A 20,481-nucleotide genomic window follows, 5' to 3' on the forward strand; every position below is an offset into this window, starting at 1 on the left:
AAAGCAGAAGTCACATGTATGAAAACAGAAACAAATAAATGTGTACTTTACACTTCTCTACCTCTTGGTAGACCTAAAGTCCTGACAATTGGTGCTACACTCCACAGAAGGATCAATAAAAGTGGGAATTTTACATTATTGTGATAAGTTTTCTTTAAACTATTAATTCTGCAATTTGCAGTCAGTTCTCATTGTCCGGTAGCTTTACCTATTGCTCCCTAACACATTCAGATCAAAGGACTGAGTCATAAGCATTTCATTTCTCCCAAAATGCAGTCATTGATATTCAGTTCTTCTATTTCCAATTTTCCTATGAAAAATATGAGTCTGACAACTTTGCAATATAGAAAGACTTGCATTTATAGAGCGCCTTTCACGACATCAAGACATCCCAAAGCACAATGAAGTATTTTTAAAGTGTAGTCACTGTTGTAATGTAGGGAAACGCAGGGGCCAATATACACCAGCAAGCTCCCACAAACAGCAATAATGATAATAACCAGATAATCTGTTTTAGGTGTTGTTTGAGGGATAAATGTTGGCCAGAATACCAGAGAGAACTCCCACACTCTTCTTCAAAATAGTGCCCTGGGATCTTTTACGTTCACCTAAGAGAGCAACGGGGCCTCAGTTTAACATCGTATCCGAAAGACAGCACTCTGACAGTTCATAAAATGAAATCATTATGACTAAAGTAGATGCTACCCTTCAGTAGAAGTCCAAAGGACTCTAGAAAAGAGAAGGCTGAGTGCTGACCTGATAAAAGTCTTTAAGATAATGAAAGGGTTTGATAGAGTAGACGTAGAGAAAATGTTTTCACTTGTGGGGGGAGTACAAAAATAGAGGTCATAAATATGAAATAGTCACTAATAAATCCAATAGGGAATTCAGGAGAAACTTCTTTACCCAAAGAGTGGTAAGAATGTGGAACGCGCTACCACAAGGAGTAGTTGAGGCAAATAGCATAGATGCATTTAAGGGGAAGCTAGATAAGCACATGAGGGAGAAAGGAATAGAAAGATATCCAGATAAAATTAGATGAAATAGGGAGGGAGGAGGCTCATGTGGAGCATAAACACCGGCATAAACTAGTTGGGCTGAATGGCCTATTTCTGTACTTTAGTTTCGCTGTAACTCGATGATGTAAAATATGAAATACAACATCAAAACTATTATTGCTCAACAAGAAGCAGCAGCAAAATGTTAAAAAGTCAATTATATAATAAACTCTTAATTTCACTTGCAACACTGGAAATAGGTCTGCTTTTTTTTAATACAATCATATGACTTAACATGATTAATTCACAAATAAAAACAGGAAACAGCGCAGATCAGACTCTGTAAAGAGGAGAAAACCTAATATTTTAGGTGTAGACACTTCATCAGAACTGGAAAGCTTTTTAATTCTGATGAACAGTCCATACCCGAGACGTTAACCTGTTTTTTCAAAGGAAGAGTTGAGATCTGGAGATTCTGGGGTTCTTCGGGTGGAAATTCTGATTGTTTGGTTGCCTACCTTGACTCTGTCCTAAATCCCACAGACAAAGACAGAGTCATTACCATAATATGGGTAGGTCAGTGACAATGCAACAGGGAGCCCACACGGCAGAGCAGACAGAATTGTGCCCAATCACATTACCTCACCAACTGCTTAAATGGAACATGCAAAAATACTGCATTCAATCTCTTGCAAATGTACAGTCTCCACTGAACTCAGCTATCTTAATTCTGACAAATTAAATAATCACTTAGGAACACACACATCTTTTGATCAATGTTCCAGCAATGGAACTAGACAGAATTGGACTGTTTACCCATACTCTTTAGTGAACTGTTCTATAATTAGCATTATACTTAGTTGCCACCCAACCCAATGTATCATGGTGCATGGAGATTGGAAAGCTGCAGGAGTGTGCTGCACAGATAGAAACTCTTAATAAAGCATTTCATTAGGAGGAAGTAGACTGCACTGCATCGCCTAGTTAGTGGTAAGAAGAGGAGGAGAGGATGGACAATATTCACACCCAATTCCCAAAAATTGCTCTAGGCAAAAGGGAGTAATTGTTGACCTCTTTCCTTCTATGGTTCACAACAACATGCTTTGAGTAAGTACGAGACACTTGATAGTGGAGTATACAGAACAGACTTTATTCATATACAGCGTAGGTGATCAATTTATACCATACACAGGAGTAGCTTTGGGTTTCTCTCTCTTTCCAGCTCTCCCAACAACTCTGGAAAAACCTTCTATTACACCTTGGTTTGCCTACTTCAAAAGGTACACTTCACAGAAAAGACTTCCTGATCTATCTGTTCTCAGAACCTTGCAAGAACAGTTTGTTTACGTAAAAAGTCTTAATTGCATACTTCACAGTTACATTCCATATACAGGACTTCCTGATCCATCTGTTCTCAGAATCTTTCAAGAACAGTTTATTGACAGCTTATTTACTTAACATCCACTCTATACCATGGTTAATTGATCCTTCTGCCTATATTTATTACACTAGTTACTAAAGATATACATTAATCACCCATGGTCGATGTCGTCCCAGTCACTATCTCTATGCACTGGCATCCCTTGTAGATCATTATCTGACATTTGAAGTAGGCCATATAACCCATCCTTCCTTCTCCTAGAAACCCCACTGGTTTTCTGTTTATCTTAGAATGCCTGTTGCTCCATGACCAGTTGTAGTTATACAGGTTAGTTCGATTATTAACCCTTAACTCTCCAACATGTCCAACATATTGGTCTTGGAGATCAATGCTAAAGACTAATAACTCACCTTGGAGCCCTCGAAGATGAGGGAACAGGATTTTGTTTGAAGCACACATACGCATTGTCCTAGAGTACAATTGTGGTTTCTATCTGCAATAAGGGGTATCCAAGTGAGACTGAAAACTAATGAGAAATCTCACTAACATCAGTGGATCTTAAGATTGCTCCTTGTGTTGCCACAGTTTATATAGCGATACATTGGAGGCCTGTAGTGTAATTGAAAGGGAAAAGGCTGGATTCTGTTACTGTTGAATGGATGGGGCAGGTTGTGGATTTATGCTAGATCACAATGTTGTAAAGGCTCAGGGGAATCCTACTTGTATTTCTTTCATCAACTTTGAAAATGCTGTCACCCTTGTACCTTGTGATCCTCAAAGAAAGTGGAAACTATGAAATTGTATGATTGAAACTTGCACTTTATTCCAGATCTGTATACAGGGAAATGAAAAACCGAGTGAGCCTATTTCTCTCTAAAGAGGAGTCAGGCAAGTTTATCTACTGTTACCCACTCTATTTGAGGGCCTTATCAATGATATGTTATATGGCATCATTAGAGATTGCCTCAAGTGGCTATTCTAGCCTTTTCTCAAAGAATTGTGCATCTTTCCACAAAGATAAACATAGAGGAGGGAGGTCTTTCTCCCTAACAAGTTCATTCTTTTATAGAAACCTACAGTCCCCAATCATAGCATCCCACTGCCTGTGGGAAGACTAAAGGGTTTTTGCCTCCACTATTCTACCCAGAAACCACTGCAGGTAGTAATCACTTCCTAGAAAATATCAACATGCAGAAATACATTAAAAGGGCAGAGGGACCAAGTAACCAGGGGAAAAAAATAGCTGGAGATGCAAAACATTACAGTAAGAAATTCTTTACCTACTTCAACAGGAAAAGATGAGAATCATAAAAGATGCAAACAGGCTGAAATAGAGGATGAGCACAAGATAGTAAATATTCTGAGCAACTACTTCCAAGTATTCACAAAGGAACACATGAACATCCCCACCTCCCCCCCTCCCAAGCAAGGATGGCCGAAACAATAATAACTTCAATATAAATGAGATGAAGTATTAGACAGGCTAAAAGGACATAAATCAAATAAATGCCAGGGGTATATGATACTTGTTCCAGAAGACAGACTAGATAGATTTGGGAGGTATTGACTGATTATTAGGAAGTCATTGGACACTGAGGAGGGACCAGTAGATTGGAAACAGGCTAACCTGGTGACCATTTTCTAAAAGGGCAACAAAAAGACAAAGGCAACTTAGTCTCACCTCAATACTATGTAAAATAATGGAATCAATCAGAAGTAAATTTAAGGATCATCTGTACAATAACTACCTAGTAAATAATAGTCAGCAAGAACCAGGAGGGGGCGATCCTGCCTGACCAACTTCCTCAACTTAGTTAAGCATGAAGGAAAAATGGGCAACACACTTACTCCAGGAATGGTGTTGAGAAAGCCAAGCACGAAGCTGAAAAAGAGCTAGAGACTCGATGCACATGTCCAAACAATGCAGAGCAATAATCAAAGAAAATAAAACTATATAGTAAAAATAGTAGAACACAAGTCAGAGGAAGCTATGATCAGCCTGTATCACGCTTTAGTCAAAGCGCACCTGGAGTTCTGGGTTCAGTTCTGGCCACTGACCTACAGGAGAAACATCTAAGTATTGATGGCAATACAAAGAACTATGAGAATGATCCCTAGTGTTAAAGGTTTGAGTTATAAGGAGAGATTGAGGAAACCTGGGATTTTCAACCTTGTGCGAGGTGATCTTATTGAGATAGTAAATGGTATGGAGGAGGTAAATATGGAAATTTACTTGAAATTAAATTGCAAGACTAGGACAGGAGACACAGGTTCAAATTAATAAAAGGTAAATTTAGGACTATCAGGAAGTTGTTCTTCACAAGTGATCAACTCATGGAATGGACTCCCAGATAGAGCAGTGGAGACAAAATCCCTGGAATTATTTAAGAAACAATTTAATGCTGCAATAAGAGTACTATAGGGTTTTTCAGACAAATGAACTAAGATGGGTAAAATGCCCTTCCTCATCTAGATGATTGGTCCTGAACTTGGCTTTTACCTACTTATACCTGTCACATTGCCATCATCTGCATGCTGCATTTTGGCGACAGCATCATCCACAAACATGAGGGTAGGTCAGCTTCAACGGGTATGCTGACGACACCCTGCTCTACCTTTCCACCACCACCTCACTCAATCCCTCCACTGACTCTGTATTGTCAAACTGTTTGTCTGATATGTAATCATAGATGAGGCAGAATTTCCTCCAGTTAAACATCGAAAAGACAGAAGTCATCATCTTTGGCCCTGCCACAAAATCCGCACCCTCGCCACTGATTCCATTCTCCCCCCCTTGGCCATTGTCTTAGGCTGAACCGCACGGTTCATAAACTCAACGGCTTAATGGACCCCAAGCCGAGCGTCCATTCCCATACACTCTCCATCACAAAAATCGTCTACTTCCACCTCTAACATTGTTTGCCTCTGCTCCTGTTCCGCACCATCTGCCACTGAAACCCTCATCGCCTTTGTCGCTTCAGACTAGACTATTACAATGCTCTGCTGGCCAGCCTCCAACCTCCGTAAACTTCAGCTCATCCAAAACTCTGTTACTGTCTCCTATCCCACACTATCCGTTCATCTATCATCTGACCTACATTGACTCAAAGTTCCCCAGCGCTTCCAATTTAAAATTCTCATCCTCGTGTTTAATTCTCATCATGGCCTTGCCTTTCACTATCTCTGTAACCTCTTCCATTCCTACAGCACCCACACACCCTCCCCTCCTCCCCCAAACTCACTGTTCGTCTGACTCTGGCCTCTTGTGCATTGCCCCGCCCTTCACCCCATCATTCGTGGCTGTGCTCTCAGGTATGCTTGGCTCCATGGTCTGGAATTCCCTCTCTAAGCCACCTCTGCCTTTCCATCTTCCTCTCTTCCTTAAAATCCACCTGTTTGACTCAGCTTTTGATCATCCTCCCCCCTCAACCTCTCCTACTTGGGCTCGGCGTCCAATTTTGACTGATCTGCTCTTCTGTGAAGCACCTTGGGATAGTGCTCTACGTTAAAACCAATATGTGGCTGTTCATTCACTCAATCGACTCTTGATCTGTCAAATACATGTACATTCCCTTAACTTAAAAGGACAGCTTTATTTAATCACAGCATCTAAAATAGGACTTATAACTATATCCTGCAGCCAATTTAATCCAGTTTGATTTGCCCCCTCTTGATCTTGCAAAATACAATACATGGATCTAGTCCAAACCGCAATTCTAAGAATCTAAACCAACACAAACCTTTCCTCAAGTTCTGATGTTGTTGAAATGACAAATCTCTACTTCAACAATGAGGCTCACTGTTCTTAGTGTACAGTATAAATCAATACATCAAAGTAATTGCTTGAGACTTGTACTTCAATGGCGTGCTCTGATATGTATAACTGCATGCGCTTGCAAAATGTAATTTTTCAAAACTCAGTAATCTTTAGGATACAGTAGCCATTGCAAAAACATAAATACATTCTGTTGTCGGTGTACGTCACTACAAGCTGGTTAGTGAGAGACAAAGATTCAATTAAAAATGCATTCACTAATCATGCTTTGTTACTAGTGTGGATTATGGGATGGATAATTATATTTGCAGCATTGTAAAATTGAATCTGTACAGCATCTTGCAACTCCAACACAACTGTGCAATGTGCGCTGTTCTCCTATTACTTTTTGCACCTGCTGTGCCACAAAGAAGGGAACAAAGACTAACATTTTAATACATTTTTGGATGCACGTTGTGTCTGGCTCAACAATGCACATGAATCTGCCTCAGGGTATGGCACGAATGCTGTAGCTCTACACCATTTGTACTATATGCAGAGATATTATAACTTTTAATTTTCTGCCCATCTCTCCTCCCAGTTGTTCCTTGTTGCACCAACCAAATGAGGAAATAATCTCACTATATCCAATATACTATTTAGTCTCTTCCATCACGAAGATTTTTTTACTGTATAGATGAAAAAGCACAGTGGAAACTTATGAGAAATATTTAGTTGCATGTGACAATAGTTCATACCACCAAACAAAATAGCAATTTGGGAACTGCGCATACAAAAAATTTAATTTGGCTCAATAAGTTTACTCATTTTTCGATTTTTATGTAGTTTATAAAAGATTTGCTCTCAAACCATCACAAAACAACAACATGGAAAATATATTATACTTCACGAATACAAAATGTTACCCCAGAACAAAGGACTTGAAACAATGAGATAAATGGAGCTATAATTTTAAAAAATCAGCAACACTCAAGCACAGCATTTCCATATTAAGTGTGGAAGCCATTAACAATAAGCCTTCGTGAACTTTTACTGAAGAACTGTCAACAAGCACCTTTAGGAACAGATACATTCTATAACTACAATGAAATCTGTTGAACAGTAATTAATACATAGGGATGCTAGAGAGAAGCTGCTAAACTAGGGAACTGAATTAAGCAATATGGCTGAATCACAGTAAGTTGATGAGGAACACTTTGAACATTTTTGGGGAGAATTTGTGCACATGAAATGATTCTATGCTATGCTCGTTCTACAATTTTAAGTGAAATTAATTTTCTCTCTGAAACTGCTGTGGGCGAATTCTGCCAGAAGTAATTACACTTCAAATAGGGAGCTTGTGAAAAGGCAATAAACATAGGATAAGATGCACATAAAATCAGGTCTATGAGTCACACCTGTGCTGAAGGTCTCTTGCTCCCATTTTATTTTGCACCTATAAAATCATTACAGCGGAGCCAACCAAGTTGAATGGCCTGCCGAAATGTATGAAATCTCAGTGTACAAACCCCTTTCTCATGACTCCCATGATAATGGCCATTTAAGTTAATTAAAATTTTATCAGCAGCCGTTTGATATGCTAGAGGTATATAATACTTTGCTGTGTTGGGTACCTCTGAGGATCTCTCATCTCTCTTCCTTGTCACTAGAATGTAGGGAGAGGGTTTAGTATTTCTCCTCCCTCTCACTGAGGAAATTCAACCTGTAATTCTTCAGAGGTTTGACTTCTCACCCCTCTCTTTTACTCTTGATTAGCTTCTCCGGGAGTTGTTTCTTTCTGTTATGTATATCTGTTGGTGTCCTTCATTTCCAGTTCTTCTGTAAATATGGCTTTTTCTCTCTCTCCTCACAATTTGTATGTTTATTATCTCTCTACCTCTGTTGCTATACCCTTGAATTACTTCTTTTCCATGTGGAACGTGGGTTTGCACCCACAATAGCTTCCAATTTTGATCATGTCACTAAGGAAGAAGCACCAACAGAAGTTCAAGAAAATTAGGGAATAACTACAGCTCATTCCCACATAAGAACGTAAGAACATAAATGGGAGCAGGAGCAGGCCATACAGCTCCACGAGCCTGCTCAGTCATTCAATAAGATCATGGCTGATCTTCAACCTCAATTCCACTTTCCCACCTGATCCCCGATCAAGGGATTCTACGGGAATCCCTTGATTCCCTTAAGAGTCCAAAAATGTATTGATCTCAGTCTTGAATATACACAATGATTCAGCATCCACAATCCTCTGGGGTACAGAATTCCAAAGATTCATAATCCTCAGTGAAGAAATTCTCTCTCAGCTCAGTCTTAACTGGCCAACCCCTTATCCTGAGACTACGTCCCTAGTTCTAGACTCTCCAACCAGGGGAAACAGCCTCTCAGCATCTACCGTGTCAAGGCCCCTCAGAATCTTATGTTTCATTGAGATCACCTTTCATTCTTCTAAACTCCAGAGAACATAGGCCCCTTCTATTCAATCTCTCCTCATAAGACAACCCTCTCATCCCAGGAATCAATCTAGTGAACCTTCGTTGCACCGCCTCTAAGGCAAGTATATCCTTCCTTAGGTAAGGAGACCAAAACTGTACACAGTACTCCAGGTGTGGTCCAGGGGATTTGTCAACTTTTAGTCCCTTTAATTTCTCCAGTAATTTTTCTTCACCAACATTAATTACTTTAATTTCCTCACTCTTGTTAGACCCTTGGTTCCCCACTATTTCTGGTATATTTTTTGTTTCCTCTACTGTGATGACAGATACAAAATATTTGTTGAACATCTCTGCCATTTCCTTTTTCCCCATTATAATTTCTCCTGTCTCAGGCTCTAAGAGTCCCATGTTTACTTTCACAACTCTCTTCCTTTTTATATACTATAGAAGCTCTTGCAATCTGTTTTCATATTTCTTGCTAGTTTACTCTCATTCTATTTTCTCCCTCTATCAGTTTTTTGGTCATCCTTTGCTGGTTTCTAAAACTCTCCCAATCCTCAGGCTTGCTACTCTTCTTGGCAACATTATAAGCCTCTCCTTTTAATCTAATACTATCCTTAACTTCTTTAGTTAGCCGCGGAAGGATCACTTTTCCCGTGGACTTTTAATTCCTCAATGGAATGTATATTTGATGAGAATTATGAAATATTTCTTTAAATGTTCTCCATTGCTTATCTACCATCATAACTTTTAATCTAATTTCCCAATCAACCTTAGCCAACTCACCCCTCATACCTATGTAATTGGCTTTAAGTTTAAGACTCTAGTTTTGGACTTGTGTCACTCTCAAACTCAGTATGAAATTCTATCATATTATGATATTTCTCCCCAGAGGATCCCTTACCATGAGATTACTAATAAACCCTGTCTCATTACACAAGACAAGATCTAAGATACTCGGTTTCCTGGTTGGTTCCATATCATGTTCTAGGAAACTGTCTCGAATGCATTCCATGAACTCATCCATTTGCCCCATCTATATGAAGATTAAAGTCCCCCAAGATTATTGCATTAACTTTGTTACAAGCTCCTCTTATTTCTTGATTAATACTTTGTCCAACAGTATAATTACTGTTCGGGGGCCTCTAAACTACTCGCACCAGTGTTTTCTACCCCTTCTTATTTCTTAGCTCCACCCATACTGATTCTACTTCCTGGTCTTCCAAGCCAAGATCCTTTCTTACTACTATCCTTATGTCATCCTTCATCAGGGCTACCCCACCTCCTTTTCCATTTTATCTGACTTTTCCAAGTCAAATATCCTGGAATATTTAGTTCCCAACCTTGGTCACCATGCAACCACATTTCAATAATGGTTACTAGATCAAACCCATTTATCTCTATTTGTGCCATCAATTCGTCTATCTTGTCACATGCATTCAGTTGAAGCGCCTTTAATTTTAACTTTACTATTTTCCCCTGATTTGACCTTGTTCACTGATGCCCTACCGTTGAACTCTCAGTCCCTTCCTGACAGTCTGTTTATCTTTACCAAATCGCTACACTGCTCTATGGCTTTGACTTTTCTCTTTAGATTTATAAATTTACACTTACCTGAACCTCCTACTTTAAGTTTAAAGCTCTATCTACCACCCTCGTTATTTGATTCGCCAGGACACTGGTCCCAGCCCGGTTGAAGTGGAGCCCGTCCCAACCGAACAGTACTGGCGCCAGTGCCCCACATCTCTCTTTGAGCTATGCATTTAACTCTCCATGCCAATTTGCACGTGGCTCAGGTAGTAATCCAGAGATTACCACTTTTGAGGTTCTGCTTATTAATTTGGACCCTAGCTCCTCAAACGCCCTCGGCAGAACCATTCCTGGTTCTTTCTATGTCGTTGGTTCCTATGTGGACCACAACAACTGGATCCTCCCCCTCATGCTCTAAGTTTGTCTCCATCTGTGAGGAGATATCCTTAACCCTGGCAAAGTGCAGGCAACAGAGCCTTCGGGACTCCCAGTCACGGCTGCAGAGAACAGTATCTATCCCCCGACTATATTATCCCCTATCACATTCCTTTTTACTCCCCACACTTGAATGGCCTTCTGTACCACGGTGTCGTGGTAAAGTGGCCCAGCCTTTGTTCTCATCCATACAGTTACCAAGTATCGCGTACCTGTTGAACAAGGTGAAAGTCTGAGGCTCCTCCATCACTACATCCTGGGTCCCCATACCTGCCTGACTCGCAGTCACATCCTTCTGTCCCTGACCACTGACCAAATCCAAACTACTACTTAACCCAAGAGGTGTGACTGCCTCCTGGATCAAAGTATCCAGATAACTCTCCCCATCCCTGATACATCGCAATGTCTGCAGCTCAAACTCCAGCTCAACAATTCTGAGTCAAAGTTCCTCGAGTTGCAGACATTTACTGCATACATGTTCGCTCGAGATCTCACTGGTCTCCCCCAACTCCCACATGCTGCAGTTACGACACACTACCTTGCCCTGCCATCCCTATCGAACCTTGTTTTATATATTAAATCAAAGTTTTTAATGTAATTAATTGACTTGGTTTATTTTTATTATTTTTAAAACTAAATAATTTATCTACTTTAAACTAGTTTTACACTCTTTTTACGTGTTTAGTTTTAGGGCTTTTTAATGCTAATAGGCTAACCACTAAAAACACTAACCACTAACCACACCTTTCCAATAAACTGAATACTTACACTGGACTTACCCTCGGCACTCCTGTGACGTCACTTTTTGTCTTGATTTTTTAAATTTCACCCCTCAGGTCCACTCTGGCCGTGCCTTTTACTGGCCATGATCACAGAACAGCCTCGACTAATTTAATAGGGAAATTTACAGAGGGGAAGCATAATAGCTTTTGTCTTTTCTTTTCCCCACCCCTGAAAACATTAACCCTTACTGGCGTACGGTTCCATGGTCATCTGGCAACTTCTGATACCTCACTAATTGATAGCTCTTCAAGCCAGCAAACAATTTTACTGTGGATGGAGTGCATAAGTCAGTCTGATCCTGTCCTCACCTGATATGCACACATGTGCATTTTTCAGCAGGAGTACTTGGACAGTGATCAGGAGCAGGAGTCCTGACTGGTTTTTCCCTTCCCTAGTTCCACAGCACTTGGGCCAACTGCACCACTCCAACTGCCGTAATAGTTGAGAACAACTCAATTAGCACAAAACTAGGCTGGTTGCACAGTGTGGTGCTACACTGGCCAGCCTCTTTACCCACTAGGTCATCACAGAAACATATTTAGATCTGATCTGTGTGAATTATGGATATTGTTAACAGAAAGTGAGCACAAGGCCCCTTAACGTAAAGTATGTTTTAAAGACTTCACAAAGTCTCTTCTGACTCTTTATTTAGAAAATGCAGTCTCGAGTTTCCCCCAATGGCATAATGACTAAATGCAATGGTTGGTGTGGCACTAAACCACATGGACCAGGAAAGTTCCAGGTTCAAACACTGGTCAATACTTCGTTAGTCCATTTCGTCTGAGGCCACGGGGAGGGGAGGATCTGTAAGAAAGGTGGCAATTGGTTTCAGCATTCCCCGAGAAGAGGAAAAATTAAAGTCAGGTTTCTGTTCCTAATTGCCATCCAGTGACCTATGCTGGACAATGCATGTGCACGAATGTCAGGTGAAGGCAGGATCAGGCTCAACTCCCCCTCCCCCAAAGTTAAATGATCCACCAACATTCAATGTCCAGGCTCACAAATAAACAGCCACTATGAGGTATGGAGGGGTGGGGAGGTTTGCAGACCACTCGAACTGAATCCATAGTCTGAGTCACCACTTCAGCAAAGAAATGGCAGAGGAGAAACTGAATAGAAAAAGGAAAATGTAATCTGGCATGACGCTAACAATCACCAAACGTCAATATCAGGTGAGTTTCCACAAATATCCAGCTAGTTTCCTCAAGTAGCAAGGTGCTGGTTATATCATAGAATGATACAGCACAGAAGGAGGAGGCCATCCAGCCCAATGTGCCTGTGCCAGCTCTTTGAAAGAGCTATCCAATTAGTCCCATTCCCCTGCTCTTTCCCCATAGCTCTGCAAATTTTTCCCCTTCCAAGTATTTATCCAACTACCTTTTGAAAGTTATTATTGAATCTGCTTCCACCAACCTTTCAGGCAGTGCATTCCAGATCATTACAACTCACTGCATAAAAAAATTTCTCCTCATCTCACCTCTGGTTCTTTTGGCAAGTACCTTAAATATGTCAATTTTTGCTGGTGAATATATATTTATTATGCAAATGTCAAACAAGATAGAATTACAATCAAAGAAAATAATTCTAAGCAAACATCCCACCTGTGGGTTGAAAATTTTGGTTATGCTAAATCGCAGCAGCTTGATATTAAATTATCATACCTAATGCCAATGCCCTGCCTATTCATTGCTTTATACAACATATAAATGTAAACCCATTAAGCATTTGAAATTGTGTTCATTTTTTTAAAAAAAGAATACGCCTCTCTCTACCCTTCACCATTAAAGTGACTGGACAGGATTAAATACACATGGATTTTTTTTTGAAGATGCTTTTATTATTTTCCAGAAACAAAGACGATACAAGGAAAAGAAAGCATCTCTTAGAATTAACATATCAGGCTGTGTCCCTGTGTTCTTTGCTTATATGGCATTTGTAGGGTTAATATTTATGCAGTGGGGAGAAAACATTTCTATAATAAATAAAAATAAAAACTTTGTGCCACTGAATGTCATTTTGGTTATTCACCACTGTCTAGTCCTTTACCTTAAAATATACAGCCTTATTCTCTCAGGCTGTCTGTACAATAGTGTGTTAAGTTATCAACTGGATACCTTAAATGAACTAGTGAAAACCTGATAATATTGCCTAACATTATTTCACATAGGAAACCACAGGACTAAAAAAAGACTGTAGTCCATTGGGCCGGTCCCAAAGACTAAAACCTCTCAATCGCCGGACAAGATGATGAAACAATGATGCCCCTTTATGTTACAGAATTACTATGAGTAAAAATAGCCCCAATATGCAGCTGCCATTACTGCAAAAGTCATTCTATTTACACTGCAGGTTGGACTTCACAGCACTACTGTCTGCAAGGCATATTTGTACATTTCCTTCTTAGCTGCCGCATCTTTGCCCCAGGCGTGTACTGGTGGGTGAGCACTCAGCATCCCTGTGATCAGAAAAATGGCAGCAAACGTAAACATTTGCTGGCAGCTGCACCTCTACCCTTGGGAGGAGCAGTGCAACAACATCTCCCAGCTCCTCCGATGGCAACGGTACTGCATTATTTACATTACAGTGTTGCCAGCTAAAGCCAGGGCCCTCACTGATAGCAACACTGTATTGGAAAGGGCATCTAAATCAAAAAGTTTCCAAAGTGCAGCAAAACTCAAAACTCCTTTGTAAAATCTCATGGCTGCCATCCATGAAGAGGAGCTTAAAACCAATCTGGAAGGCAAAAACTGATCAACAAATTCATGATTTTAAACATTTAGGGTAGATTGCCTTTTTTGGCATTAAAGTTATTTGAGCATCAGTTACATGACACATTAACTGTCAGTGTACTCCTTTCCACATTTTTGTAGACTAATAGACCAATGGTAGAATGTAAGATGTAACAATAAATATTACAGAGCTTAACAAGTGAAAATGATCCCATAGACCTCACAAAGTATAACTTATTTTACATTAGCAGCAGATTAAGGAAAATGGTGTGCAAAAACATTTCAAAAAAGCAAGAGCTTCATACTTCAATAGAAGTTATGGACTCAAAATGCCCGTTACATGCAGTTAGTGGGCATCCAATACCTCACTAGAGTAGCACCAAAAACTTTTAAAAATCAGAAAGGATACTGAAGACTGCACAAAGCACTTCAATGTCCTTAAAAGGGAAGATGGCTCAAATTTAACCTATGTGAAGGAAGGGGGATTAAAAAGAACACCGTCACTTAAAAAGAAAAGTGACCATAATTTTTAAACTGCTTGAGTAATGAGGAAATCTCACCTACAAAGCCCTCAGGATTTGACATTTTTACTTTAACATATGGATGATATAATACACACTATATTAAAAACATCAACCATATACAATGTAAGCTTACATGATTATGGATACCCATAACATTGTGCAACAGATAAAAACACAATATTAGTTTCTACTTTTATCTACATTCACAGAATTTGGCCAACAAATATTTATGCAAAGTCTTTTTCAGCAGTCTTTTTAAAAAAAAGTTCCTCGTAAGCTGGCAATCTGAAATTCATATCTACACCCCAATCCATCGCTGATACCTCAGAAGGTACTATCATCTTGCCTGAGGAGGAAGGAGCAGAGGAAGAGGAGGGGCTGGATACCATTAGCACCAACATCCAAGAGGCATAACGCAGCCAGGAAGACGTCATCTCAATTGCAGGATGCTCCAAAGGCCACTTCACAAAAGGATGACGTCATCCCACACTACACCTGGAAAACATGAAGGGACACATCAGCCACATGGGTCAGGAGCTGTCCCCTCAACCTTGCACCCACCTATACTCCGTGTATAACCCATGTTGTACCTGCCCTGGGAGTGTTTGATGGGACACTGTAGAGGGAGCTTTACTCTGTATCTACCCCGTGCTGTAACTGCTCTGGAAGTGTTTGCTGATACTGGGTACCTGAAATGGGAAGCGTTCCACTGCACTGACATCCCTCACATCGAGCAAAAAAAAAAGGTACAAAAATGGTGTGTGTATATTGGGGAGGTTCATTTGTCCAAACACTACTGAACCAGACAGTGGGGCAGGTGGGTGACAATGTTCTTGTCCACAGGAGGGAGGCAATGTTCTTGTCCGCAGGAGGGAGGCAATGTTCTTGTCTGCAGGAGGGAGGCAATGTTCTTGTCTGCAGGAGGGAGGCAATGTTCTTGTCTGCAGGAGGGAGGCAATGTTCTTGTCTGCAGGAGGGAGGCAATGTTCTTGTCTGCAGGAGGGCACACAGCAGGTTCCATCTCAGGCCTGTGCTGAGTTAGCTGATCACACCCGACTTACGGGGTAGGGGCCCTACAATTGGCTCCAGTGCCCCCGGGCTAGGGAGGGGAGAAATCTGTCAGGGTATCTTGTCCTGATCATTGTCCAGTGACTCCTGCTTGAAATTGCATAGACATCAAGTGAGGACAGGATCAGGGCTCAGCCGTGATGCCTCATCAACAGTATATCCTGCCGATATTCACTGGACTCACATGTGGAAAACAGGGCCCACAGGGCCCGCCCCCCAGGGGGCGTCTGCGGGTTCAGGAGAGATGGGTAGGGGATTAAAATTGGGAGTGAGTGAAATTGTCTTGCATCCATGTATGCACATGGCCACGCCTAGCAAAGAATTAATAATGAATGGCCATTACATCACTGGGCATGCATGTGTCTGTTTCCCAAAGCCATTCATTTGCAGGCCTTTTGATTCTCCCTTCTTCCATGTATCCTAGTGTAACACACCATATATCCTACCCTGGGATCTCTAATTGCACTTGGGTGTCAACCTTGGCTCAACGTTAGCCCTCTCACCTCTGAGTCAGAAGGTTGTGGGTTAAAGCCCCACTCGAGACTTGAGTATGTAATCCAGACCGACACTTCAGTTCAGCACTGAAGGAATGCTGAACTGTTCAGAGGTGCAGACTTTTGAAGGCGATGTAAAAGATCCCATGGCTTTATTCAAGATAGACAGGGGAGTTCTCCTGTTGTGTTGGCCAACATTATTCTTCAACCAACACCACTGAAACAAATTATCTGACCATTTATCTCATTGCATGGTGCTGCGATTTCCTATTATGGGGTCACCCTATTATAGAAAGGATATTATTAAACTAGAAAGAGTGCAGAAAAGATTTACTAGGATGGTTTGACTTATAGGGAGAGGTTAGATAGACTGAGACTTTTTTCCCTGGAGAGTAGGAGGTTAAGGGGTGATCTTATAGAAGTCTATAAAATAATGAGGGACATAGATAAGGTAGATAGTCAAAATCTTTTCCCAAAGGTAGGGGAGTCTATAACGAGGGGGCATAGATTTAAGGTGAGGGGAGAGATACAAAAGGGTCCAGAGGGGCAATTTTTTCACTCAAAGGGTGGTGAGTGTCTGGAACGAGCTGCCAGAGGCAGTAGTAGAGGCGGGTACAATTTTGTCTTTTAAAAAGCATTTGGACAGTTACATGGGTAAGATGGGTATCGAGGGATATGGGTCAAGTGCAGGCAATTGGGACTAGCTTAGTGGTATAAACTGGGCGACATGGACATGTTGGGCCGAAGGGCCTGTTTCCATGTTGTAAACTTCTATTATTCTAAGTACTTTGTTCGCTGTGAAGTGATTTGGGATGTCATGAAAGGCTCTATATAAGTAGAAGTGCTATCTTCACATTGCCAGAGGTGCCATTATTCAGAGACAACGTTAAATCAAGGCCGGATCTGCTTGTCCATAAAAGGTCTCGTAGCACTATTCAAACTAGAACAGGGAGTTTTCCCAGAGTCCTGGCCAACATTCCTGCCTCAAACACCACTGCAAAAAAAAATTAAATGGCTATTCTGCTCATGTGCTGTGCTCAAATTGGCTACTGTTTGCCTATGTTACAACAAAAGTAATTAACTTCAAAAGTAATTAACTGGACATGAAGCACTTTGGGACATCCTGAGGACATGATAAAACACTATATAAATACAAGCTTATTTTTATAATAGTGGTTTCTTTTCTTCAATCTAAGGTACATAATGTTTAAAAAAAAACTAGAAAAGACCACAGTGGTCCATCTAGCTGATCCCAGTGATGAAATATCCTGAGAGCAAAAGATCTTCCTACAGGACTTTTTGGAAGGGCTTTGGGTGTAGTCTGAGCGTACCTATGTCTTTGTGCCAAATGGCTTCAGGGGTGAGGGAGTTATAATCTATAACGAGAACTTGCAAAGATGAGAGCTATCTAGTAGTCTTATTTTCGGAACCATAGCGGTTAGTAATGCAGATACTCAAATTTATGAAAGAAAAGATTTACTATGGTGATGAAAAAAAGTGGAAACGCAGTGATGTTAATTTGTGTTATTCCCTTCAGTAGGAATCTGACAAGTAAAAATTGCAGCTCGGTTCAGTGGAACCAGATGTAAAGAGTTATACATGGGGGGGGGGGGGGGGGTGGGGGGGGAAACTGAAGTGGCTTTAGGATGCAATGGGGTAGAAATTCATCTGGGCCCCAACCAGGATGCCCGAGGCTGGACCTCAGGCCTAATCAACATTTTATGAGAGAGCTACTGGCACCTTCACAGGCAGCTTGCGCATTGAGGATGGCGATTGTCAAGCTGTTTGCCTCGCTGGCAGTGATCCGAAAGTGAGTCCCGGAAGGGGGGGGGGGGGAGGTGATCACAATGACTGTGGAGTCAGAGGAGCACTCCTGCTCTTCCTGGCTCCACAGTGAGGTTATTTTTTAATTTAAATTTAAGAAAAACGTTCCCTTCATTGACAGCCACAGGGGCAGGGCAGGCTTCACTTATCGTGTACAGATTTTCCAGAGGTATCCTTCAACGGGTGTTACACTCCAAATTAATACACACAACAGACCTAAAACCTGTTTTAGATGGACGCCTGGACCCAATGAATTTAGCAGTGGCCTTAATCCACGTGCAGATTGGGCGTGGGCCGTCCCACTTCTGTCAGCATTGTGCCCATTTTAGCCCGAAAATAAGGCGTAATGCATATCAGTTCAAATACATTGGGATAAAAATGATAAAATAATGTCCCAAAATATCAAAGGTCAAAGCTTTTCTAATGAACATGGTGAGCCTTCTTTGCACAAGACTCTACTGCTCCTATCACGAGTATAATGCCTAATGTTTTCTTCATTCTCAACAAGACTATGCCAATGAAGAATAGAATGATTGACCAATTTAGAGGTTTTTGCGGTTGCAGACTTGTGGCACACGAACATCTTGTAAGACAGTGTCCTGAGATCTTACGGTTGCAATGGTCAAGGACAAGGATCCACAAAGATGGTGGCAGGCATCGATTCCAAGACCTTGAGGCAGCATTCCACTAATTGACAGCTAAGAAATGAAATCTATCGACCGAGGGAATGCTAGTTGTCACAGGGGAGCATTATTATGCCTCGTGAGTTGACTGAAGTTGATATTTGCTCCAACTGATGAGGACACTGAAGCCATTAGACAGCAGATAAGCTAGTCAAGTTGCAACACATTTCAGGAGGTGCAGAGTTGCTGCTACCATTGAAAGGTATTCAAAGGCTCCGGCACCAAAGAGATTGCACCAGCATTTTTTTTCTTTTGGTCATAAAATGCAAAGAGAAAAAAAAGATAAACGGTCACCTTACAGAGATATGAAAAACCTAGGTATCCAAGCAAGTGAAAGCACCCTCTGGGACATAGCAAACGAAGGCTCACTAAATAGAGTAGGCTAAAATATTAACCCCCCACCCCCAAAATAAACCCAAGTTACAGGAAACAAAAACATGACTATTACAAAATATCCTTCAGGTACTCTCAATAGCATTTTACAATATTGCCAACATTTAGAAATATCATCTGCAATGGTAGATATGAACAAATTTAAATCACTATCATTGTCTTTATTTAAAAAGTTGGAAGCAAGTCTCTGTGTACAGTTTCGGTCTCCTTATCTAAAGGAAGGATAAACTTGCCTTAGAGGCAGTGCAACGAAGGCTCACTAGATTGATTCCTGGGATGAGAGGATTGTTTTAAGAGGAGAGATTGAGTAAAATGGGCCTATACTTATTGGAGTTTAGAAGAATGAGACATGATCTCATTGAAACATACAAGATTCTGAGAGGGCTTGACAAGGTAGCCACTAAGGCTGTTTCCCCTGGCTGGAGAGTCTAGAACTAGGGGGTAGAGTCTCAGGATAACGGGTCAGCCATTTAGGACTGAGATGAGGAGGAATTTCTTCACTCAGAGGGTTGTGAATCTTCGTAATTCTCTATCCCAGAGGGCTGTGGATGCTGAGTCGTTGAGTATATTCAAGGCTGATGGAGATTTTTGGACTCTAGGGGAACCAAGGGATATGGGGATCGGGTGAGAAAGTGGAGTTGAGGTCGAAGATCAGCCATGATCTGACTGAATGGTGGAGCAGGCTCGAGGGACCGTTTGGCCTACTCCTGCTCCTATTTCTTATGTTCCCTCAGACTTGGAGAAGCAGTTTGAATTCCTCATCACTAGTCAAGCAATAAAGTTAGCCAGTCAGAACTTTGATTACAAAAATTTGCAATCAATCAGCCATAGCATTAGGTACAAACATGTAGCAATCCTACACTGTTCCTCTACTCCAGAGGCAAATCAATATATGTTTTACTACATAAAATAGGGATATGTGACTAGAGAACTGGTGAACAGCTGGGCCAATTGCCTACACTGCTATGTGGCCAAATTAATGTTGACTTCTAGGCAAAACAGTGTTAATTTTCCTCAAGGTGGGAGACATCACACAGATGGCCACTTTATATTGCAGGGCAAATTCTGTAGCACTGGAGTGACGGACAACTGCGTGTGCACAAACTATGCACATGCACAGTTGTTTTTAAGTTTGAAACTTGATTTTCTGGACACCAGATCTTTCCTAGTTGCTGGTGGTGACCCATTAACCCCAACGAGTGAGAATCCATATCTCAGGCCTGCCAGGGTGGGTTAAGCACTCAGCCCACCCATGGCGAGAAAAGATAACCTTTCCTTCCAGCGGTAGCATTTCTAATTGACACTAGAGATCTACCTAGACTAAGGCGGCACCAATGAAAACCACCCTTTTAAATGGGTCATGGGGACAACACATTTATTTTACAATAGAAAAGCATTACATTCACAGGCATAAGATGACAAGGCTTGCCACGCA

General features: G+C 41.1%; 1 protein-coding gene across 3 annotated transcripts in view; it reads right to left on the reverse strand.

Annotated features, from left to right (window-relative positions):
* The window catches only part of LOC137323010 (neutral amino acid uniporter 4-like), a 429,467-nt gene that overhangs the window by 292,581 nt on the left and 116,405 nt on the right, over positions 1 to 20,481 (reverse strand). The window contains exon 11 of one of the 3 annotated variants that reach the window (XM_067986346.1): positions 13,168 to 15,079. The exons of the other annotated variants lie outside the window; for them this stretch is intronic. Coding sequence (XP_067842447.1) covers positions 15,064 to 15,079 — 16 coding nt within the window. The 3' untranslated portion in view covers positions 13,168 to 15,063. Of the gene's footprint in view, positions 1 to 13,167; positions 15,080 to 20,481 lie in introns of those variants that run through there. 3 annotated transcript variants of the gene reach the window in all.

The sequence above is a fragment of the Heptranchias perlo genome, chromosome 6 (genome assembly GCF_035084215.1).
Source record: "Heptranchias perlo isolate sHepPer1 chromosome 6, sHepPer1.hap1, whole genome shotgun sequence".
NCBI classification, from domain to species: Eukaryota; Metazoa; Chordata; class Chondrichthyes; order Hexanchiformes; family Hexanchidae; genus Heptranchias; species Heptranchias perlo.